Below are 24,740 nucleotides of genomic sequence, written 5' to 3' on the forward strand. Positions count from 1 at the left end.
TACCAACAACAACATCTGCTCTGAAGGAATGTGTCTGTCCTGGGAGTGTACCGGTGAGGTATATGGAAAGTACCAAGTGCAGTCTGGGACAGGGTATGCACTCACTTTGCATATTAGTTTACAACTCAACACATATTACTTTACAACGGCACACGTGGGACTTTCAAGGGCCTCTGCCATGGCTTGGGTTACAGCACTCTTAGGTATGAGGCTCTCCACGAGGACCACACATGTCTATGTTCACTGCCAGACGGGCTCAGTCAAAGTCACGGCAGCGAGTCTGGACTTTTTTTTTTTTATTCAATTTTAATGAGCAAAGCCCACCGCGACCACTGGGGGCTCATCTAGTGGCTCACAGCGGCTTTTATCTCTTTTATAAGGCGGCCATTAACACTCACGTCGAGCCTGTTGTCTCTCCAGGCTCAAAGCAAATGAGTCCGACGTGCAATGCTAGTGACTGTCAATCAAATTGAAAACACAATAGGTGGATATTAAACCAACTGAGAAGAGGCTCCTGAGGAGGAATTCCAGTTTAGCTACGTTCCACAGACACATGCTGAAACACACTCAACGCGTAATGCCATACTGCAAGAAGACTTGATTGTGGAATCATATGACCCATATGGTAAAACTGTCTATCACATTATACGGTAAGTGATTTACAAAATAGGAAACGTTTTATACATTGTTATATAGTTTCTTTTCTGGCAATTTTAATGAGATGAATGTCTGTTTTTGGCTAAACCAATGACCTAAATACTTGATTAATCAAGGTACTGCATCGTTAATCCTGTAAATGTCATATTTACACAGAGCAGTCCTGTCATTAGGACCATGGCGGTCTGGTGCTGCAGAGCACAGAAACCAGTATTGTGTGTTGTGATTATTTTGTTTTTTTTGTAAAGCATCCAAGATGATAGAGCCAGTGAATGATTAAACAATAATTAAATGCTCAATTATCAAAACTGTCCTCATCTTCTATCAACTACTCACTTCAGCAACCCAGTGGGGACTACTAGTGTACAGTGAGGCTAAAAAGGTAAAAGGCTAACAGGATGTGGGGAACATAAAGGGGGAAAAACAACAGGCGATAAAGAGAGGGAAGTTGCCCTTTAAACAGGAGCTTATTCGCCAATGTCCCCAGGGCAAGGAGTTCCCATGAAAGCCACATACCGGACAGAGTTATCACAGTACATCAAACACGTTCAACCCCATCACTGTCTCTCTCACCCTCCCAGTTTACACACACTCACACACAAACAGATATCAGACACACACCAGCAGGCTAGAACAAACTTTGTGTTTCACTCCTTCTTTCTCTCTCTCTGTCCTTCTCACACTCTTTTTTTTTACTTTTATACACAGACAAAAAACACACACACACACACACACACACACAGAGAGAAACACATCAAAAGCAAACCATCTCTCGCACCCAAACCGCATGTCCCCGTTCAACGAAAGAATGTCGAAAGGAATTTCCTGACACCAGGAAAGTGATCAAGCAACTATCCATGTGGGCAAACGTGGTAAACCAAAGTTGAAGACAACAAAACCAACGTCGCAGCTGAACCTGGGACATCTCTCTCTCTCTCTCTCTCTCTCCGGCAGCAACCTGACTCGTGCATGTAGCACACATCACACGTCACGATCTTTGTCTGTTTGCTTTTTTTCCAGCAGTGCTGTGAGGACATGAGATGTGAGCAGCTGACGTGCTGCACCCTGCCTGCCCTCCAGGCTTCTGTGAGGCTCTTGCAGCTGCATGAACACCTGCAGCTGCCTCATCCGTTCTGAAACGTGCAGTGAAAATCATTGTGACACCTTCACTTTATGACAGAAAGCCGTGATTTCTATTCGATTATCTAAACCCGCCGAAGGCCACACTTGTTTTTGCCAGAGCCTCTTGTCATTTGTGCTCAAAGTTTTAAGACAAGGAGGAGAAGACGAAAAGCCCTGCATTCCTCCTACACTCTCTGTTACACAAAAACAAACTAAAGTACGCACACAGTCCCACGTCTCCACAATCTATAAAACACACAACATATATATTGCAACCCTATTTGTGTCAGGCACTTTATTTCATCCCTTACTTGATGGGGACACACACATTAATCCCTTGGAACCAAACTGCCGCTGGAAAATGAGGCAGGCAGACAAAGGAAGAGCCACGTTGTGTGTGTGTCTGTGTGTGTGTGTGTCTGTGTGTGTCTGTGTGTCTGTGTGTGTCTGTGTCTGTGTGTATGTGTGTCTGTGTGTGTGTGCACGCGCAGACAGTGCCGCTTTTGCAATCGAGGGGACCGTGTAGATGAAAAGACTGAATAAAAAGTGGCGAGGGGGACAGGAAGGGATTGTAGTTGGTGGGAGCAGAGTTTCAAACAGAGAGAGAGAGGGAAGGAGGGATGGAGCGAGGGGGGCCGGCTAGTAGAAGGGGTGAGAAAAAAATGTGTGTGTGAAAGAGAACAAGAGAGAGATAAAGGGGGGGGGGGGGGGGCACAAAAAAAAAGGGGGTTGGGGGGATTTTGCCTGATAAAATATGTGCCAATATTTGTGTGAATGAAAGCAGTGACTATAGATAATTTTTTGCCGCGACAAAAGCAGCTACAGTTGTGGAGAGGAGAGGAGAGGAGAGGAGAGGGGAGGAGAGGAGAGGAGAGGGGAGGGGAGGAGAGGAGGAATGCTTTTAGTGGTTGGATAATGTCGAAAAACACGAGGTGATTACATTAGCATAGGAATAGTTTCCATATATGTCCAGTGTCGCAGTGGGACCGGGTGCAGAGGAGCAGAGTGAAGAACTGATTCACTGTAAACCTGTTAATATGCTCTTATTGCTAAGAGAGAGAGAGTTGTGCAGCTCAGATGATGAATGAATTGGTCAAGAAAATGAATCGTCAGCTATTTTGAGAATCGATGGTTCAAACATTCCGTTATTACACCATCTAAATTGCAAGGATTTGCTTTTGTCTTATGCGATAGTTAACTGCAAATATTTTGCTTCTGGAATGTTAGTTTGGACCAAACGATTAATCTGAGGATGTAGAGCTTCAATGGAATCATATCGTGATACAATTATGTCGTCTTAATTGATCATAACAGCATACAAACTCAAATTTCTCAGAAAATCGGATTATTTTGAATTTACGGTCTTAACTAAATGATAAAATAGTTATTTTCATTTAAGTATTTAATTCACACAAGAGTATGCATAACCATGTGGTTTTTCATAGACTAGTCTATATAGACATTATCGTATCGTTATGGATTCTAGGGTATTGTGACAGACATTTACCACTTTTTCTGACTCACTTTTTCTTTTTTTTTTACATCAAACAATTAATTAAGAAAATGATCAGCGCATTAACTGATGATGGAATAAATAGTCAGTTGCAGCACTACATATAGTTTCAGGTTCACTGAGCTCATTCGTCCACTTTGACCAATTTTTCTGAATTTCCACATTTTTGTGTGTTTGAAATTGTTTTTTTTGTTCTTTTGAGTTTTACAAGTTAGAACTTTTCAAAATTGAAAAGACTAATTATAAGTTATTTGCAAACGTTTGACTGATTGCAAGTATCACCAAAAGTTGTTGTCAGGTGTAAAGTTGTGAGAGCATAAGTGTGCAACTTTTAACACGGTTCCTTCATCAACTGCCAGCTTCAATATTTTGCATATCATCCCTTTGTTGATTAATGCAACACTCGAATCTATCCCGTATTTTTCTAATTGAGTATTAGTCTCACAGAGATTTAAAGAGGAGATGGAGGCTGAGTGATGTGGGGAGACGAGGCAGAGGAAGCACAAGGTCTGAGAGCTGCTGGCCAAAAATGTCAAATGGGCAAAGTGTCCGAAGCAGCTGTTCTGAAGATCACAGGTCTACATCTGAACTCTGCAGCTCAGCTGTTGAACCACACTGGCAGGTAAAAACAAAGACTTTGTTCAGCACGGCCACGTCCAACAGGCCTGACTTCTGTCACAAAGTCAAACCAGGAAACATCCCCGTAAGTGGCCGGTGTAAACCTTCAAAGAGCCGACTGTCTGTGCTGCTGTCGCTGTGGAAACCCGGAGGCTGCCAAGCTTGAACTGTGATTAAGCGGCACAATTACAATTAATTACAATATTCAGGACAAGTCCAATGCAATACACACGGCTAAGGAAGAGAGAACACTCCAGTTTGAACCCACAGGATAACGCCTCAATGAACAGATTGTAAAAAGCAATCCAAACCCATGCAGCAGCAGCACAGTCATTTAAGAGCATGTGCAAATGAAATATATATAATATGCAATTAAAGCTGCTCTGACCACTTGGTTCAGGTTTGCTTCACATGTGCGTCTTCAGTCCTGGGCGAGGTTTTGAAATCTGATGAAAAATATCTAATGCTGGCCACTAGAATCAAACACACAATGATTGTTCTCTTCCCATTAGGGGAACTCAAGGCTCAAAACACAACAAGGACTTTTGTCCAATCCAGGTCAAGCATGGGAGAGTGTAGGTAGCACACACAGAGAGCACTGTTCACCCAGAGAGAGAACATGTGTTATCTAACCCCTCGTTTTGTTCCCTTTCTTTCCCCTCAGTGAGCACATCCATCCCACACCGAAAGGATTCCTCTAATCCAGGTGAGCGAAAGGCTCCTTAATCAGCCAATGATGACTCGGGATTACATGTTACTAAAGTGGCTTATACTCCTGGAGCTCATATCAACTGAGCCTCTTTGACGCCTGCAAATGGTTCTCTGAACTTTTATCAGCCAAGTGTTGATTTCCATATTTAGCAGCTGTCGGGCTTTAGAGGAGGAAGCATCCTCCCTCATGTTTTGAGTAGAACACTATTGCTTCCAGAGAGACTAAGAGATGCAATGTTGTCAAATAAATACATAAACATCTCTCTCTATATATCTATATATCTATATATATATAGTACAAAATCAATACAATAGGCGTTAAGGAGGGAGCGCTTGATGTTGTTCCTATTTTGTGTTCATGTAGGCCGACCTGATTTTAATTTTTTTAACATATATATTGTGAAAGTTGCTTCGAGCAAAGAGCCCATACATGACGCGCGTGGTCACGTAGCAGCCACTGGCTCTGAAATGCATCTAATGTATGTTGTGTTATTTATAGGCTCCGGCACGGCGATGCCTTGGACGTGCAAGCAGCACGGAGAGCAGCCATTGGCTCACTGGTAGATCAGCTGACTTTAGAAAACGCCATGCACACGGTGAGAGACCCTACAGTCAGCACACAAGACAAGAGCCTAGTGACCGTGGCGACTGACGCTACCACAAATCAGAAAAATCCCCCAACAACCTCTTGGCCTTTAGTGTAGATCATTAAAATCACGGGCCAAACGTGTGCTGAATGAGGGCCCGTCAGTCAGTCAGTCTGCAGGTCTGCACTTGACTCGGGTGTTATAATTCAAATCAGCATAATCAGCACAATAAACAGCCACAGGAGAGGATAAATAGGCTACTAATGAGCAATCTCTAGCACTTAAACAGACAGAACAACAATAATAACATCTCACTTGGAATAACAAAATTACTATTTGAAATGTAAATGAAAATAACAAACTCACCCGAATGTAACATAGTACCTCGCCGGTCCAGCGGTATTTTAATATAAAAAATGAACTGCTCAGCCCAGATAGCTTATTTTTTTACAAAGGTTATTACACAAGATGTACACGGGACTTTCTGCCTACAAAATTATTTTTTTACACCCACTGAAAAAATACATTTTACAAAAAAAGCTTTAGAAAAAGAAAATGTGCGGTTCCGTTATTTCTCTCTCTCTCTCTCTCTCTCTTAGCATTTCATAAGCTTCGCTGTTGTCGGCTTGAAAATCCCCACCGGAGCCGTCGAGCCTCGGTCCGCGTGAGAGACGGGCACAGAGCACTTGGCGTATAATTCAGACGATGTTGGCCGCTGGTTTACAGGTTTTCACACTCGCTGCTCGGTTTAACGGCTCCAAGTTGTGCGGCTCGCCATTCATGCAGACCCGAATAATATCAGTAACTTATGTACATAATTTACAACGCACGACTCCAACGGCCTTCAGCAGGTTCGCGTGTGAAGCCTCCTGAGCGCGCTCTGTCTGCCTGCTCTCATTTGTCACCGGGCTCCTCATCGTGCCGAGGACGATCATATCCGACAGTTACCTCGCTCTGCCACAAGAGGGCGGTGGTGCTACACGTTCACGTCAACGGCTGATTATAGGACTTTAATGCTGCATTCAAATGCTCCTCGTAAACTTTAGTTTCAGGACAGCAGCCGTTAAACCTGAAATAGCATTTTTTCTATATTTGGCAATAAAAGTCTGTCATGGATTTTGTAATAATTTTGAATACTATGCAGATGTATGTGATTATGTGTGTGTGTATGTGCACGTGAGAGTGAGTGAAGGAGGTATTTAGATAATTGACTTAAATAAAAGAAGTACAACGCTGCAAAAATAAGCAAAAGTCCTGCTTTTCAACATCACACTTACAACAGAAGTATTGTACGGATAATATACTTAAAGTATCAAAAGTAGAAGTAGTCAATGCCAATAATTACCCCTTTGTTATCATACTATACATGAGATTATTATTACGGATGCATTAATGTGCATGTAGCATTTTACTGTTGTAGTTGTATAGGTGGAGCTAATTGAGCTATTGTACATACTGCAGTTTATTCCGTGACATTGAATCACATTGTCTAAGGTAGTCACAGTATTTATTGTTATTGTTACGCAATGTTTAAATTTGTATTTATTTTTGGTTTTCTTGAGAGACACGTGGAGGCTGCAAACAAATTACCTTCAGAGCAGAAGAGAGTTTCTATTCAGTAACTCTACTTCAATTCAATGATCATTATGTACAAAGAATCAAAGTTTTTCTGCTGTGGCACTTAAATTCGACCTCAATAATGCTCGTGGTCTCTCCCTCTCCCTTTGAACGTCACATAACCCACAGTCCTTGAAGACACTGAACTCATTCCTCAAAATCCCGACTTCTTTAACAGCACTTGAATGGGTCATAACACAGCTAAATGGCACAATGGCATGGATCGGCTTTCTCATTATTATATTACAGTCCCCGGATTAAATGTGCAACATGATTCTGTGACGCTACTGAATTAACCGTCAAACCTTAAATGTTCTACATTGTGTCCGCAGCGTTTCTCACCACCGAGGCCCATGTTCAGTGAAACTAATGCCTCGAGCAGAATGAACCGAGTAACCCCAGACTGCTGTCGCCCTCTGGTGCATTTCTTCTAGTATGCCAGTTGATTCAAGACCACTCGGAACCCATAGGTAAAAAAAAAATACACAAGAAATACTCGGACAGTTTTATTCATGATTATTGTTGTCACATTAGAAAGACTGACTGCGACGCTTTGTATAAAAATCTTTACACTTAGAGGTAAAATAAAACAATTCAGACAAAAAAAAGGCAGTTAAAATTGACATCTAACCATCTATGTAAAATATATTTCTTTCTATATTTCTTTCAATGTTAGGCTTGCGAGATGCCAGGTGGATACAATAAACATGAAAAACACAACCACACACACTTAGGATACATTTTTAAACAAAGCACTCGGGTTGGAAGATTGCTTGCAGGAGACAACATTAAAACCACGGGCGGTGTTGTGATGAACCCACACTATGAATCTCCTGTGTTTTCTAATACAAGTATTACAATAAATAGTTTAATCAGAGGAAAATGACCTATCGGACAAATTTGTCTGAAGGAATTATGTAAACATGTGGCAAACAATAACTGCAAGTTCTAAAAGGAAGCAATGGCAGCCAACACCAGACATAACGATATCACTGAAATATGCATCACATGATGAAAGTATATTCACGGATTAAAATCGGCCTACAGACGTGGTGTTTGGTAGGACATTTAAACTAGTAATGTACCTCAAATGTTTTACTTAGCAATATTGACACCTTTACAGACAGGCTTGCAGAGAGGAAACGCGTCCACTTCCTACAATGGCTTTGGAAGACCTGCTCCAGCTGCATTCATTCACTAGTCACTGTTACGCTTTGGTGATCAAACATTTGGCCTCTCAAGTTTCTCTTAACCCGACACAAACAGTTTCCTCCTTTCTACAATATTACGTCTGCTCAAAGATGGCTCGCAAAGCTTAATGCACAAATCCTTTATAACAAGTTACAGCACATTTTAAATACATTAAGTCCCAAGAAAATCCTTGCAGTCAACTCATGCCACTGCCATGAGAGAGAGGGGGGGGGGGGGAGATCAAATGTTGTTTGTGGCCCAGATCTCGGGTGGTCATTCCCTGGCTTTTTGAACATTCACTCGGGGCCACCCCAGGTGTTACTGTTCTGTAGGCGAGAGAGAGAATCAGGCAGAACTATCCTTCCAGGGGCGGCCGCAGAGGAATACAGCCGTCCATCTCCAGAGACTCGGGCCAGCCTTCATACTTGTTGCTGCTCTTACTGTTCTTCATACGCTAAAGGGAACAACCGACACAATGTCAACAAAACAGACTGGGACCAGGACGGGAATCACCTGTTTTTCACTGCACGCATTATAATAAAAAAGGTGTATAAGGATAGAAGCACCACCATTTATCATGCGTTATCACATTTAGACGTGGAGTGGATATTTAATATGGGAAAATGTTGAATTAAGTCTATTGCGATATCTTATCTCCAGTGTACACTACCACCAACATTAAGAGACTCTTGTGATATGGGTGTAATCCCTCCTTATTTTATTGCATATCCTTAAAGCAACTGTATTAGAATTACTCTAATCTTTATGATATTGCCTGCCGAGTCCTTTTGCATGGTACTTCATATGATGACACTGGGGAGGAATTATTTTTTACAACAGCTTTAATAACTTAACTGCAGGCAAATGAGCGTTGCATCAAAAAGGAGCTGATGATTTCTACTCATGGCCTCAGTTTAGCAGCGATAGTGACATACCTGCTCGAAGGGACTCTTATTCTCGATGCCCTTGGCTCCAACAAACACCCAGCTGTCCCTGAAGGCCAGCTCCTTCACCGCAGTGCTGCCAAGATCCTCAAACAGTCGTCGAGACTCGTCGTTCATCCTGTCGACCGGAAATGAGGATAAGGTGGCAGGTTAGGGGTTATGAGGTGGGTTCGTCTCCTCCAGTCTGCACGTTGAAGTGTCCTTTTCTGCAAGATGCTGAACCCCCAAATAGTGCCATCGGTGTGTCACTGTGTGTGAATGAGCCTGTAGATTACAGCATGTGGCATGGTGCAGCCTCTGCCATCAGTGTATGAATGTGTGTGCGAGTGGGTGAATGTTGACATGTCGTGGAAAGCGCTTTGAGTGGTCAGGAGACTGGAAAGGCGCTTTGTAAAGTCCATTCTCCTGAACCAAAAAGGGCTTATGGTTTAAATGGAGGACTTATCCTCTGTTTAAGTTTACTGAAATGAAATGCAGGCCAATTGCATTTCTCAGGCGGCTCCTCCTGGGCTTTAATGTGGTCTCAGAGTTCATCCGTCTGGTTCAACCACCAACAACCCTGATGTGTTTTTAAGCCATGAGGTTCATGGAGAGATTTACGACTTCGCTCAGGCATCAAGTGTTCAACAACAAAGAATTATCTGCCAGAATGAAATGCTATTATCAAAATACAATCTTGATTCCTCATCATTACCCACAGGGCATTTGTCTTCAGATCTAAATGTCCGACTGCTCTGCTAACCTTGCCTGATAGCAGACGGACTAGAACAATTAGAGCGTTGCTCTTTCACGGTGTTAAACTTCAAAGATATATAGTAAAGTGGAGATTATAATGCTGAATTTGGCTTGCATGGTGAGAGCAGATCAACCGATAGGCATAAGCTGTTGGTTTATTGGACTGGTTGGACATTGATCCTGATATGTTTAGCAATGAAAATACGCTGTGAAAATGCTTTTCTCTGTAGCAGTGCCACACAATTATGAACAAAATATTTCCCAAGTTGCAACATGAAATATCCTTCAGCTCCAGCTGACAATGTGTCTGTGAAAAGTGCTTTGAGTTGCATCTGAGGGGTGTTGGACTGGACCTTACTTTGTAGCTGCATCATCAAAGGAAGCCACAAACACGAGTGTTCCTTCATGGAGCGGCCGGACAAACTTCAACAGGTCAGAAATATCTGCGAACGCACATCAGAAGAGCCGTGTACTGTGGTTTGTATGTAGCGCGTTATTGCCAAGCCCTGTGCACCTGATGTGAAATATGTATCACACATTAGTGTTTCCATTACCTCCTGCCCACATGTCGAAGGTCTTCGTATCCAGAAGCTCTCCCGTCACTCCTGGAGCAAAGAAACATCCGTTAAGATGTTATTATAACATAATCAACAGGAGCTTAAATGCACACAATTTGCACAGGAGCTTAAATGCACACAATGCACACAATGCGACACAATGGGTTAAAAAGGGGACGAGGATAACGCTCACCATTCACCAAAGCGATGTTGAGTCCTCTGCCAACGTTGTTCTTCACGCTGCTCATTAACCTTTGAGACAGAAACACCAATTATTCAAAAGCTAGCTGAGGCACTTAAGGAGAACACTATCTTGCGTCGCACATACACATTAAATCTACACACTTGTACACACTGCCTGGCATTTGAGAAACAAAAACATATATCACAAGAACCAGGACTGGAGACAAAAACAGAGAAATGGGGGACAGAGACTGAAAGAATACTTGCATTCAGCTCCCCAGACAGGCTTGGAGGCCTGGTTATGACAGCACAGGGGGAAAAAGAACAGAGTGTGAAACCAAAAAAAAAGAAAGAAAAAAAGGAAAGACAGACAGCAGGGGAGACAAAGACATAGATGAACAGAAAGAAACGGAGGAGCACCGAGTCTCACATCTTGTCCTCCAGGCAGATCTTGGGTCCTATGACGTTGGCAGCACCAGACACCAGGCGGAAAGCCAAATGTTTTGGGGGACAGGGAGCCGAAAGTCCACATTTAAACCTTCGAGGGCGGGGCTCAGCTAGAATACACGATACAACAGTCAGTGATGATAAGGAGTACGCTTAAGACACAGCGTTGACAGGAAGAGCAGCCATAGAATGTTGCATCATAGTTTATTTTACTTACCGGCTGTTGGTTTCTCGCTTGCACCTGAAAAAAACAAAATGTTCACACTGAAATGAACTTTGTTTGATCGTATTCTACACACACCCCTCAACACAGACATGTCAACCATCACTGCTTATCTTTAGCGTCGCCAACGACTAGATTCTTTATCAATTAAAAAAACACTCATCACCGTTGCCCAGAGCCCATGGTGATGTCTTACCGCTGAAGAAATGCCGCACAGATGAACCACCGTCTCCTCCAAATAAGGAGTTTGCCAACAGCCAGGTGAGCCCCACCAACAGCAGCACGGCCGCAGCCCTAAGGGGGGCTGCCCAGAGAAACGGGACACACCAGTTAGTCAAGGCCGGGAACGTGGACCAACAAGTTGACCCCCTGCAGGGTTAATAGAAGGCACGAACTACTTTAACCCACCTGTTAACCGCATGATTCACCCTCTCATAGACCTACACACAGACACAAAAAAAGGAGGAAAAATAAACAAATACAATAAAATAAAGGCAGATTTTATTTTAAGATTGTAAAAAAGGCAATGACCCTATGCCATTGTGTATATTGTATTATGCAACTCTAAAGAGTTTTACGAAATATACAGTCTTAAAAGGAAAATATGTGCACTCTTGTATCAAAAAAGTACTTGTGAAGACTACATTTAACCCTTAAAATCCTAACATTTGCAAATACAATTAATTTGGGAACATTTCATTCAAAGTTAAGTAGGACATCGTTAACCTAAAGCTTTACATGTATCACAGTGAGCATTCAAGATGGCTCTGCAGCGATAACGTGTGCAGAGGTGACATGAACCCAAAGCATCGCAGACATGACAACAGCACATGACAACCGTCACTTATAAGAACGTACACACGAGACACGACAGATCTCACCTCCCGTGTCCACGCTTCGGGCGGGGTACCGTTAAAGTTGTTGCCCCTTTCTTTTCCGCTCTGCTACCATGTAACGGTGATACACGGTAAAGAGGAGCCGTTGCTCTCGTCACAAGGGACGTTGGCTATTTCTTGCGCTGTTTCCTCATCGAGGCTCCTCTGCTATGAATCCTTTCAGTGAGAAGATGGGCAGCAGTCAATGCCCCCGGTCGACCATACGTCTTATAACGTCACTTCGCATTTCACAAGCATGGAAACTAAATTGTCTTCCCCAAACTGTGGTGTCTTCCGTATATAGACCGCCACTACTGAGTCTGCGCGAAGTTGTTCACGTGACCCAGATTTATGTTCGTATTTAAACCATTAATAACTATTTTTTTATTGTTGAACAGGTATGTAATTAAACGCATATTGTCACCAAACCTATTAATCTATCTCTGAATTAATAAATATTTGCATCAACAAAAAACAACAACATTGTAAATATTGCGCGAGCACAACGCCTTCTAATCGTGCACGCGCCCAGTTCATGAACGTCAAGATGGCTGCCCACACTGCTGTGCTGTCGATGTCCAAAATCCTTAATCCCTTCTGGGGTGGACGCCTTGGAAATACGGTCAAAGTAAGACTAGAGACGTCGCTGCAGTCACGTTGGCTGTGAACGTTGTTGTTGTCCGGCTCCGAATAAAAGTCTAATTATATTACTGCCTCAGATTGTTTCATCTGAACACAAGGTCATATGGTAAATATAACGTCACACGTGAATATAGGGATCTTCTTCCACATCTTTGCAACAGCGCAGATATAGAGTTGGTTGCATTGAAGTTATGCTAAACAACGTGGACCCTCCGATGATAAAAAATGCATTTACAACCACAGTAACCCATCTCTCTATGTTGTGTATTTCAGGTATTTGGAACAACTCTGACCAGTCACAGGAATAAGACCGGAAATAGTGTAAGTGAATCAGATTGACGTGATTGGTTTGTAATGGCGTCCACTGCTACTCATTTAGCTACTCATTTCCAAGCTGTATCGCTTTGGGTTCATCTTTGGGAGAGGTTGTACTTTCTGTATTTGTTTTAATGTAACTTGGTTCTGCTGGATACCTGTTTCCCACCCTGTTAGTGGAGGAGAGGTTATCTGTACTACCGGGAATCTCTCAAACTGCTACTATCTAACTCTTGTTCTTCTGCTTTCCTTGCTGTCTGTCTTCAACAACAACAGAGAGACGACATTGTAAGTAGCCGACTCTGGCATGGTTTACTCTACCACAATGCATCACTTCATAAACAACACCGGACATTACCTTTTCATGCTGGCGCTGTGTGGTGTAGAAACAAAAGGATGTGTTACTATGACTAGAAGACCTACTGTTATGTTTTGTTGTCCTTTTTAAATGCAGTGTATGACGTATAAAATGTCCATTTTCACAGCCCCCTCCTGCAAAGTATGGAGGCAGACACACGGTGACGCTCATACCTGGAGATGGAATCGGTCCAGAGCTGCTCAATCATGTCAGAGAGGTTTTCAGGTTGGTTGGACTCAAACTAAATCCTGCTCAAAGTGTGGACTACAGACTGCTCTCAGACTCGGCCTCGGTTTCCCTTCTTCATGCCATAGGTTCAGCTGTGTCCCGGTGGACTTTGAGGTGGTGCACGTCAACTCTGCTCTGGAGACGGAGGATGATATCAACGACGCCATCACTGCCATTCGCCGCAATGGGGTTGCCCTCAAAGGCAAGCAAATTATTTTTTGTCTGTGTCACAAGCCGGTTATTTGAGCAGAGCACAGCTGTGAGAAGCATGGAGTATATAATAAGAACATGACACTAATGTTTAACTTTGTTAACTCTCCTGGTAGGTAACATAGAAACCAAACATACCATGGCGCCATCTGTCAAATCCAGAAATAATCTCCTACGGTAAGAGTGTTAAGGACATATTCAGTTCCCTTGATTGACATTTCTTCCATCATATGTGCCTTTGTGTCTGGTAATTGTTGGCCTATTGTTTATTCCTGACATCCCAACCTCACCCTCTCTTTCTCTTGTTCCATGTGTGTATTAACAGCACAAGCTTAGACCTGTATGCCAATGTGATGCACTGCCAGTCGCTCCCCGGAGTTCAAACTCGCCACAAGAACATCGACATCATGATCATCCGGGAGAACACGGAGGGAGAGTACAGCAGTCTGGAGCACGAGGTCAGACAGAACAGAATATACTCCCTCCTTAAAAACACTTCTTTCCTCGCTATGTCCGTCTTTCTCCCCGCTTTTTATTCTTTTTGAAATGGGAGTGAGGTAATACTCATGTACTGTTTAAAAGCACAGCATTTGGTTAAGAAGGGGAAAAAACATTGATCTGATATACTTGATTATTGGTGCTACGGATGGGTATCGCTTCATCGATACTAGTACTCTTATCGATAATGCTTATCGTTTCTTTTTGACTATATTGTGAGAGAAAAGACAATTAAAAAAACAATCTATATTGCTTTATTATTCTCTGTTCATTCGTAGCTAGACAATTAGCTCATTTATTTATTCTTATTATCAAACTCCGTATGGCATTGAATGCTGTTTCCTTAATATAAAATTTGCACAAGCCCTAAAATCTATGTTGGTGTGAGTGTACACCTCTACTCACTCACTCACAGCCTGATGTTACCTTCTACACAGAAGAAGGATCCGTGTCAGTTCTACATGCTGCTTCACAAATAACAATGTTACCACATTATTAGCAGCACCAACTACTTGAACGTTTGCTGGCATTTTAACAGTCATTCTGCTTCCCGGCTTCTTTTAGAGTGCATCAGGTGTAGTGGAGAGTCTCAAGATCATCACCAGGGTCAACTCCTTGAGGATTGCCGAATATGCCTTCCAACTGGCCAGGGAGAAGGGTCGTAAAAGGGTCACTGCCGTACACAAGGCTAACATCATGTGAGTTACTCTGAGGCAGAAGGTGTTGTGCCGGACCTGTCTGGCCACCTGAATGTTGCACCATATTGTGAGTTTCTTGGTGCTGGAAATGTTGAGTTTTGGCCTTTCTGCTCCAACAGGAAGCTTGGTGATGGCTTGTTCCTGCAGTGTTGCAGGGAAGTGGCTTCTGGTTACCCAGACATCACGTTTGACAGCATGATTGTGGACAACACCACCATGCAGGTGACAGAGGATACAATGACATACCCCTTTGTTTTGAAAAGTTTCTAAATGCTTCTATATCTAAATGATCCACCCACTACTGTGCTTGTCTGTGTTTTTAGCTGGTGTCCAAGCCCCAGCAGTTTGATGTGATGGTGATGCCCAATCTGTACGGCAACGTGGTGAGCAACGTGTGCGCAGGCCTGGTGGGAGGGCCTGGCCTCGTGCCCGGGGCTAACTACGGCCGGGACTATGCCGTCTTTGAAACGGTGAGTGTTTGCCAGTTCACACTACCATGTGCACACACGTAACACTTGACTCAAGCCTCCCACGATGGCCTTTAATAAATGGTTGAGCTGGTTGGAAAGTTCCCCTTTATGTGGTATGTAAAGTAGAAAAGGGGAACAAGCTATCAGCACAGTGCAAGTTATCACAAAGCAGGAGAGTTTGCGCACTTTCCAGTTCATCGAGATGATTATTTTCATTCCAGCGTGAAGAGAAGGTTTGTAGGAAATGAGCAAATCACTTTCTGGTCCAGCAAACATAGAACAGGACAAATGGGGAAATTTCCATCTAATTTAATTTGATTGAAATGTGTACTGCTGCTGCTCCAAGTTAAAATCCGGCAACACTAATGTGCCAGACAATTAGAGTCCTTGGATGAAGATGACAACATTTTCACAGCTGGAAGGCATAACTTGCACTGTACTGTGGTGATGTTCCCCTTTTCTGCTTTATGTACAACATAATGGTGAAGTTGTAGCATGTTTCTTCTCTCTGGTCTTTATTTGCATAGTTGGTATTGAGGTAATCCAAAAGGAAGTCAATCAAGTGACTTTCTTTAATGTTGTGATACTTGGATTAGGTTACCAATATGATATTAAATATGATATATTCTGTTTCTTTTCTTATTTTTCTGGGTCTCTCAGGCCACAAGGAACACAGGGAAGAGTATTGCGCAGAGGAACATTGCTAACCCCACTGCCATGCTGCTAGCCGGCTGCATGATGCTGGACCACCTTAAGTAAGCTTTCCCAGATCAAATACTTGTACTATACACCTTCCTGTGGTTCCATCTGAGATGTGACGCTCGTGTCACTGGGGTATACCAGTAAATACATACGTCTTTCTCCTGTATGTCTCCAGGCTTTATGACTACGCCACTCTGATCCGAAATGCAATCCTCACTACTATGAATGAAACCAGGGTAAGTCTTCGGTCACTGACGGGCCTTTCCCCTCACCTGTCGCACTGCCACAAAGCTAACACGCCATTGTTGTGTGACGGAGGCTGAGAGGCTCGGGATGCAGGTCTGGCATGCTTCCCAGTGGGCATCACAATACATTTACACAAAGCAGCATCGTGCCCTTTCAATGTCACAAAGCTCGTATGAAGTGCTACACTGTATGGTCTCTGATTTAACATTGTGTTGCATTGACATTAATTAAGTCCTTGTTTTTTTGGTTTTGCAGTTGCACACAGCTGATATTGGGGGTCAGGGCACCACGTCAGATGTGGTCCAGTCCATCATGAGGATCATCCAGAGTACAGGGCCGCTCACATCTGCGCTGTAAACACACACACACACACACAGACGTGTGAGTTTGAACAGGTTATCCATGCATGTCTGTTGCCATAGCGCTGGGTCTTATTACTGGCATCAGAACGTTTCCTATTTTTTGTCGTTCACAAAGCGCTTACCCATAACTGTCCAAACAACCTTCTATCCACACCTGTGTGTTTCAGATATAACAATGACCTTCGCAAGACTTATTAAAAAACGGTTCACCATTGATCAAATGCCATTATCACTCCTATCAGATGATAAATCCTACTGTAGTTCATCAGGTTCATTCAGTTGAAAATCTGTAGTCTTACGAATTGTTATGAAACATGGAAATGACTCTCGCTGTGGCCTGACACTTGTCAGAAATATTTTCCACTTATTTATTTTTCCAAATTCCGATGATGTGCTATGTTCATTTAATGCCTTACTTTTTCGTACTGTAACTTAAATATTGGGTTGCCTGTTATAAATGTCCTGTCCTGTGTTCACATCGGATCCACTGTACTTTTAATAAATGATGTCGCTATTTCATATGCTGCATCAGAGTTCATTAAGGAATGTAAGTTTGGGTCATCTCACAAAAAATACGCTTTTTGTCTTTTAGTCTAACCAGACAAGAGCTCTTAAAGATGGATATGAAGAGACTTATTTTATCATATCTGTGGGCGGTTATGTACTCTGTATAACACAAATATCATCAATAAAGAAATAATCTACCATATGATCGTTTTGGACTTAAGTTTGAATATGAAACATCTCTAAAATGAGTTGTAAAGGTAAAGTATACATCCACTTTAATGTTATAACCTTCACCAACATGTATAGCAGGACTGGCTCGGTGTACCCAATAAACTGGCAGCTGAGCGTATAAAGCCTTTGTAAAATAGCTTTCCATTAAGATTTATCTTGATTCTTTGCCTCAGCTTCAAAGAAAGAAGCTCTATGGCCTCCTGCTGGGAATAAAGATTATTTTTCTCCAAATTAGCTCACTGATCCTTGAGTTTGTTTTACAATTTCACGCGCCATAAACATCTTCCTCGCAACTTTGAAGGACAAGTTGCTGTTTTACATTTCACCACTAGGTGGCAACACCACTTTCTAGAGTTGCCAGTAAACTGTAACTTGGAGCAAATTGTGCACAGATATATGTATGTGCGCTCCGTTACGTGCACTGTCTTGCAAGGACAAAATGCAGTATATATTAATCACTGTGGATCACTATGTGTGGATGTTATGTTTTGCAATGAGCCGTAGGGAAGCAGAGGACAGATTAATCCCCATATTGGCAACCAATGATTCTGGTTCTTGTGATTTCTAGGAATCAGACTACAAGTTTCTAAGACAAACGTTAAGGATTTTAGTTTATCCTCATTTCGCATGAAATCAAACCATTTATTATAGTTTCACCTGGTAAAACCAAACCATCAATTATTGTTCCATCTATTTTCTTTTTAATACTCCGACCACACAGTCATAAGAAAAACTGCCCTGGGTCTCTTAGCTAGAGGCTGCAGGAAGAGGAGCACATAGATTCTATAGTGGTTCAGCAGCGACCTCCTGCTCACATATATTGTACAAATAATCCCAGCTCGCCTCTCTTTCTCAGATGCGGTCAACACGGGCATATCCCATCGTAATGGCACTTGCCAATTTATCATGTGTCTAATTCTGTGAGAAAGTTCCAAAATGTTTCCCCCGTTTAAAGTATTTGCACATTGAGCGAAGAAATAATTAGTGGTGGGGCTCTTTTTTTAGATTTAGTTGTCCTAGGGAATCAACAATCATATATACAATGGTGTTGTGAAATGTGCAGGGAATTACTATGTGTGTACTCTGGCCTCTGCCAGTTGGCTGACAACTGTATTACTCCCTCTCCATTCATGTCAGTTATTTACTCTACAGAGATCTAGAAGTAATCCATTTTTGTCGTACTTCCTGTAAGAGGTGAAAAAGGCCAGAAAGAAAAGAGGCCAGCTTTTTCTCATACTCACTGTTCACTTTACCTCACATCCCTTCTCATCACTACACACTCTCTCTCTGTCACCCCTCACCTCTCGACCTCTCGACCTCTCGACCTCCCCCCCCTCCCTCCCCCCGGGCTGCTGAGTCCCCTGAGTCCCCGCTGGAGCCGGGCCATGAGGCAGATGTTCAGACTTGTGGAGAGCGGCAGATGCTGCAATGAATCACCGGCCGTTTCAAACTTAACGGTCCATCATTCAGCCCTTGTATAAACCTGTGAAGAGGTCCAGCCTGCTGTGCAGTTTTTGCCGCCAGAGATTGGGTTGGTTCACCCAACTTTCAGAAACAAAAAACTCTTACCCCCAATGTTATCAAACCCACTGTGCCCAGTTTTATAGATTTCTATCTCTGAGGTTTATGCCGCCATTCCGATACAAATGAGGTGTATATGGAATTTAATTTGTGGTGCTGACAGCATTGAGAAATCACATTTGGAAAATTCAACACCAGCTTTTCTTTCCAGAAACAGAGTCCCTGATACTCTAGATCCCAGAGCTCTAAATAGTCCTTATGAAAACTGTTCACAGCATGTTGTGATTATCCAGAATAATGGGGACGCAAAAGAGATGTTGCAAGGGATGTTAAAAGCAATGTTTCAAACTTTGATCACCACAATACATTGTACTCACTATCCCGGTATGGCCAGATACCTAGATGTAGGTGAGAATTTTTATCGTTTAAAATTCTGGTGAAAGTGGCGCTTAAATGTTCCACAAATGTCCTTCGCTGCTGTCCGGTGAGAGATTTGCGATCGAGGGGCATCTGAGCAGCAGCAAGATAAATCCCCCCCATGGAGTCTGGTGGTGATGGCTGATGATTCTGAGACTGGGGGGCTGATGAGGCGGATGAATCTGTGATGAGTGGGGGGGGGATAGATGGGCGCTCGTTTAACAGCAGCATGAACGTATACTAAAGGCAGAGACAGAATCGTATTAAAAAAGTGTAGGCGGCAAGATGATGGGCTAACAATGTAGGTGTGTTGCTGTGCTATTTGATTGACGTGACCAGCTGATGAGAACAGCTGATATCATGATTGACAGCCCCAGATGATGACAGCAGGAATTCATGAGTGAGTAGTGTGTGAGAGGCGCAAATGGCAGGATGCATGAGAAATGTTAAGTAGATTAAACACCATGTTTAATATCTTTCATCCGCCTTTGGAAGATAAATGCTAATCGGAAAGATTGAGTCAAACCACAACATATGATACTGATATTATAAGATGTGGTTTTATTATTGGCCATCAATCTGGCCTATCTTACTCCTGATAATAAGTCCCTCTTCTCTCTTTCTCTCACTCTTTCACACACACTACTAGTCACTCAGTGTAATTCAATATCCAGCCTGTAATTTCCACTTCATATGAACATGACCCCTGCTCTCTGCTGTGCTACGCAGTGCATTGCAGGTGATCATAATCAGTCAACTTGCCTCTGATCAGGCTCTGCCGAGCACAGCTGCGTCCAGTCTGCCGGCTCTGCTCTCTGTTATTAATGGAGCTTTTTTTTTCCCCCCCCCCCCCCCCCACAGCTATGGCTTAGCTACATTAAGCTACGTCAGTGGTCAGTTATTCTCCATTACTTGGGCCTGGCTGTGTGTGTGTTTTGGATTCTCAGTGTGTCCTTCTCTTTACATGGGCATCCAGCGTCTTCCTCAGCAGTGACAGCCCCTATGAGAGAAGAATGATGAACGAGTAGTTGGGAGAGGTTAGCGGTGATGTTTGCTTGGCAGAAATGGATGCAGAAAGAAGGTCAAGGGGGATAGCATGCAGAGAGAGGACTGAGGGGGGGGGGGGGAGAGAGCGCGGACTTGGCTGGAGGATAAGGCGGGGGAGCCGGGGTATTAGGCTAATTGAAGGAGGATTGTGAGTTTTTGGTTGGAAGTGGGAGGAAGAAGAGTGTGATATATGTAGCAGATATAGTTTGATAACCGGGAGTGTACTGGGCAGTTAGCTGTAGACACACTTCATCACCACCTTATCTTTCAAAATGAAAGGAAGCAATAAAGCTTCTGACTCCTGCCTGCCTCTTTATCAGGAGCTGCAGACTGTTATTTTTTACACGGCTGGTTTTAACACCAGAGGGTCACCACCTAGTGAGGGCATAAGGCGCTTATCGTCGCAGCTCTGCTAAAAGTGAAGTGATGCATCAGAACAGTTTTATTTATCCGTTTTCTGTTTTGGTAGCTCGACTAGTCCTATTTGAAGGCTGACTGCTCGTCCACTTGCAGAGCATGTATCACTCCAACTGCTTGGGTTGCACTACCTTACATAAGGACACTCCAAGGATCATGTGCAGGCCAATATGCTTGAACTGGGGTCACGCAGAGACTTTCTCTCTTTCTTAACCAACCACCCTAATACCCCTCAAAGTAGATATAGGGGGACTCCCCACTCTGACCTCGTTAAAATATAGTAGTGACTTATTTGAAAATAAACACACACACTTGTTTTATGTGACTCCAGCACTTATCTTGCACCTTGAAAAATAAATGTGTAAGTCTGTAGTGCTTTCTATTATTCCTTTAGGGGAGGAAATCTGATGCTCCGTGCATAGCTGTGTGTGTATATATATATATATATATATATATATATATATGTACACATTTGCATATACTTTTACTGGAGCCATGCTCTTAGCTCCAGGCAGATAAACTGATTCCACCTGCGCTACACGAGGAATCCCTCTACATGCATGCTGACCTGGGGGTGCTTTATTGGGTATATTCATTGTGTCTAAATAGGAACCTGTCTGTCTTGCTCACTTTTCCTACCTCACACACTTTTTTTCCCCCCCCTCTCCTCGGCACTGAAAGCCTCTTGGCATAGTGAGAGTGAGGGGAGCCTGTGAGCTATTTCTGTTTGGTTTTATGTTTATGATAAATTAGTTGTGTTGCTAGCTAGGTCTTCTGAGAATGTTGATGTCTCTCATCAGAGAGAAACAGTTAGGTCACTGCTGCACTTTGGCCAGATGTGTTGCTGGAGAGGAAGAAAGGGAGGGAGGAGAGGTAAAGCAGTGATTGAGTGGCTCTTGATGGGCTATTTGTTCCATCTGAAACCATTCTTCCATGCGTGCCAATACTTCCCCTGTTCTCTCTCTCTCTTTTTCAATCTCTCTTGCTCTCTCTCGCTCTCTTTCTTTTGATGTCTCTCTATAATGCTATTAAATGTTTTACCGTCTGTGCTGCGAGTTAAGGTGGCACTGCCAGTTACATTACATCAAGGCAAGCATGCTGCACTCATGGCAACCTGCATTACACTGCCCTGATGTCATCACAACTCTGCTCCCCTGAAATTGGAGCGTCTTGGCACTTTGACAACTTGACAACCCCCCACTTTCCAGTTCTGTATTCACCAGTTGAAAAAAAAAAAGAAACAGTGTGTTCTTTTGGTTGCCAAAGCAAAGCTAGCAACACTCATGTAGTTTCATCTAATAAATGTCTTGAGTCTCACCCCCGACCAGTGACTCAGCTCTGTGCACTCTGTGAGCGTTCATTTCCTCGACCTGGCCGAGACCCCACCTGCAGCCAGACACAATATATATTAGGAGAGTAAATACTATGTCATGCTAAAAGACATCCCTCTAAAACTCCCAAAATGAGAAATGTGACATTAAAATGTTGTGTTTTTCAATCACTTTAAATCCAAATCCTTCCTGCTGCACCATTATCCATAGCATATCTTGTACTTAACAGCATTAGTTAAATGTAATCCTGAGCTGCTTCGCTTGCGTCTCTCCCTTTTTTCTGTCTCATATCATCTGACACTATTTCCTCTTTTCTACCTATATTGACCCCCTCCCTTGTTTTGAATGTCTGCAGTGCTCTCCCCACTCTCCTCGGTTGAAGCATCTCTAAAGAGTTTTGATGAAAACAGATTTCTGCAAATCCACCAGAAAACACAGCTTTGATTGTACATCTCCATTCACTGTGACAGCGCTGCAGGATCCTTGTCTGCATTGCTCTTCATAAACAGCGTCTGAAATTTTAAGTCTGGAGGGGGGGGGGGCAACCCGAAGTGTGTTCCTGAGGTTCTGTAGCAGACTGTGCTCAAGTAAGACAAGGTTGTATTGAACATGTGCTAATGCAAGAAGCGAGCATGCTGACTTTACACTGTGAGATATGTTTGTGGGGTGCACGGAACTGGTGAACCAACTGTGAGGCTGCAGACAGGAAGCACAGTGAGATTATAACTAGCGCCAGGATCACACCTGGCCTCGGGGCAGGCTAATCAGTGACATACCTGATGCTACTCGGTGCAAAGCCACCTAAGACAAGGCAAATATGAAACAGTCTCGCGATGACCTACCATCCATCGTCTCTTTTATCCTGCCATCTTTGAATAGTCAACCAATCAATCCCGTCTTTGGGTAAATACAGAGGGAATGAAGCAGTAAGTCGCCTCTGTCTCTGACTTTACCCTTCTCAACTGATGTACTGCCATTAGGTTTTATCACTTAGGATATGTTAGTTGAAACAATGACAGTGTTTATATTTTTATTACCAACCTTCATCCTGCTTTTGGAAGGGATGAAAACGCAATAACAGACGTAGTAGCAGTAGCACTATGTTGCGTTTGTATGGGCTTTATTAACGGATAAAGAGACCGGCTTTTGAAATATAGGATTTTTAACATTCGTATCCTTGAGCTGTTATTGGCTCTGAGGAGAAAAGTTTTGCACTTAAACTTTTTTTTCTCTCACATTCTTTCACTGCTACCGACTTGATGCTTCTTTCAGCAACCCTTCAAATGCACATACCTGCCTGGCCCCCTTCCATTTACCCAAAGCTCCTCCACCATCCTTATCCATGGCTTCCTATCATCCTATTGCCTAATCTTAGAAAAACAAAGCACAGAACCCAGAAGATAGACTGTGGGTTCAACATATGGCTTCATTTTCTAGATTTTGCTATGACATCATGCTGTAATTTTCCAAGCAATTACTAGATGTTGCACTTTCTTGAAAGCATTAGTGTTAAACGTTTAGTCCTCACACAGGATAAGCTCATTTTAGTTAACAGGCCAACAAACTTCTTCTTCTACTCTTTCCTTGTGTGTCATTAATTGAATATCAGTCATTAAATGATTATACCAAATAGTGGTAAAAGTCCTCAGACGTTATCTGTTTATGTGTTTCCTTAAAGAGGGTTTTAAATATTTTCAAGAGAGGCAGTCTGTGGAGGGAGGGAAACAGGAGGTAGTCCTTCCAGTAGGCAGGTGGAATAAAGACGCAGCGGAGAAACTGAGCGTGGGATGACAAAGGGAGTCAGGACAGTCACAAAGCACAAGCTCTGACGCCTTTCGTTCACGGTCAAATCCCTTCATCGCCGGCTCATTTTCCAAGGAAATACGATATCGAAATCAGCCCTAATCCCTGCTCTGCTCCGCTAACTCACAGAGGAGACGCAGAAGACTGCATTCTAAATATATCTCTTTCTGTCTGTCTTTACACCCGTGTTCACACCCATTCAGTGTTGTAAACAATCCCATTAAAAGTTAATTAAGACCTTTTGGTTTTACTTGGACATGTTGCTCTTCCTAAGGATGTCTTCAATCTTTAGAACATGTTTGAACATCAACGACAAATGACGGGGTTTGTATTCATAACTATGGAGTTATTCAGGCGAATTGCCTGCATTATGGCTAAATGACCCTGTGAGCCGGGCTGGGTTGTTTGTGTTACTCTCTATATGACCCATTGTACTCGGGACATCCGTTAAAGAGCTAGGAAGATCGGGGACCACCCAGGGAGGGTTTACTTTTTAGAAAGAGCCTAACCTCAGTCCCTGATACAGCAATCTATATGTTCTCCCTTAAGACGCTTCATTTACTCGTGAAATGTGTAACGTGGCATATTTCAAAGCAATGGCATTCACTGCATCACAAAACATGTCCATAACAGCAGAAAGGAAGTGGGAGACAGAACAACTAATCCCCTGTCATTCACTGAAACTTGACAGTCCATCCCATTTGGCCCGCGTGGACACAGCGTCATTACAGCCCAGTCACAGCCTTTTCATCATAAA

General features: G+C 43.0%; 3 protein-coding genes across 7 annotated transcripts in view; 1 reads left to right on the top strand and 2 right to left on the bottom strand.

Moving 5' to 3' along the window:
* Positions 1-6,064, bottom strand: part of wnk3 (WNK lysine deficient protein kinase 3) — a 35,668-nt gene extending 29,604 nt beyond the window's left edge. For all 5 annotated transcript variants that reach the window (XR_013767413.1, XM_079174393.1, XM_079174395.1 and 2 more), the window contains exon 1: positions 5,575-6,064. The gene's annotated coding sequence lies outside the window, so the exon portion shown is untranslated. The remainder of the gene's footprint in view (positions 1-5,574) is intronic.
* Positions 6,065-7,318: 1,254 nt separating this feature from the next.
* On the bottom strand, positions 7,319-12,271 carry fam3a (FAM3 metabolism regulating signaling molecule A). Its single transcript, XM_079167687.1, has 10 exons — positions 11,987-12,271; positions 11,514-11,545; positions 11,302-11,409; positions 11,100-11,123; positions 10,866-10,992; positions 10,446-10,504; positions 10,250-10,300; positions 10,054-10,138; positions 8,952-9,078; positions 7,319-8,470 (listed from the first exon to the last, which is right to left on the bottom strand). The coding sequence occupies exons 2-10, from the start codon at positions 11,524-11,526 to the stop codon at positions 8,372-8,374; spliced, it is 693 nt and encodes a 230-aa protein (XP_079023813.1). The 5' UTR covers positions 11,527-11,545; positions 11,987-12,271; the 3' UTR covers positions 7,319-8,371.
* A 245-nt stretch (positions 12,272-12,516) lies between these two features.
* Positions 12,517-17,418, top strand: idh3g (isocitrate dehydrogenase (NAD(+)) 3 non-catalytic subunit gamma). Its single transcript, XM_079182596.1, has 12 exons — positions 12,517-12,608; positions 12,896-12,943; positions 13,423-13,520; positions 13,610-13,725; positions 13,850-13,910; positions 14,059-14,191; positions 14,796-14,929; positions 15,049-15,151; positions 15,253-15,399; positions 16,060-16,154; positions 16,277-16,337; positions 16,603-17,418. The coding sequence occupies exons 1-12, from the start codon at positions 12,528-12,530 to the stop codon at positions 16,702-16,704; spliced, it is 1,179 nt and encodes a 392-aa protein (XP_079038722.1). The 5' UTR covers positions 12,517-12,527; the 3' UTR covers positions 16,705-17,418.
* Positions 17,419-24,740: the final 7,322 nt, after the last annotated feature.

This window comes from Pholis gunnellus (genome assembly GCF_910591455.1).
Source record: "Pholis gunnellus genome assembly, chromosome: 2".
In the NCBI taxonomy this organism is placed as follows: domain Eukaryota; kingdom Metazoa; phylum Chordata; class Actinopteri; order Perciformes; family Pholidae; genus Pholis; species Pholis gunnellus.

Coding starts and splice junctions, on each gene's coding strand:
- fam3a (XM_079167687.1), bottom strand. Junction 11,124..11,301: donor TGTGCGGCATTTCTTCAGCG/GTAAGACATCAC, acceptor TGTTTTTTTCAG/GTGCAAGCGAGAAACCAACA. Junction 8,471..8,951: donor ATAAGAGTCCCTTCGAGCAG/GTATGTCACTAT, acceptor TGTTCCCTTTAG/CGTATGAAGAACAGTAAGAG.
- idh3g (XM_079182596.1), top strand. CDS start 12,528: ATGGCTGCCCACACTGCTGTGCTGTCGATGTCCAAAATCCTTAATCCC. Junction 14,192..14,795: donor ACAGCAGTCTGGAGCACGAG/GTCAGACAGAAC, acceptor GGCTTCTTTTAG/AGTGCATCAGGTGTAGTGGA. Junction 14,930..15,048: donor GTACACAAGGCTAACATCAT/GTGAGTTACTCT, acceptor CTGCTCCAACAG/GAAGCTTGGTGATGGCTTGT.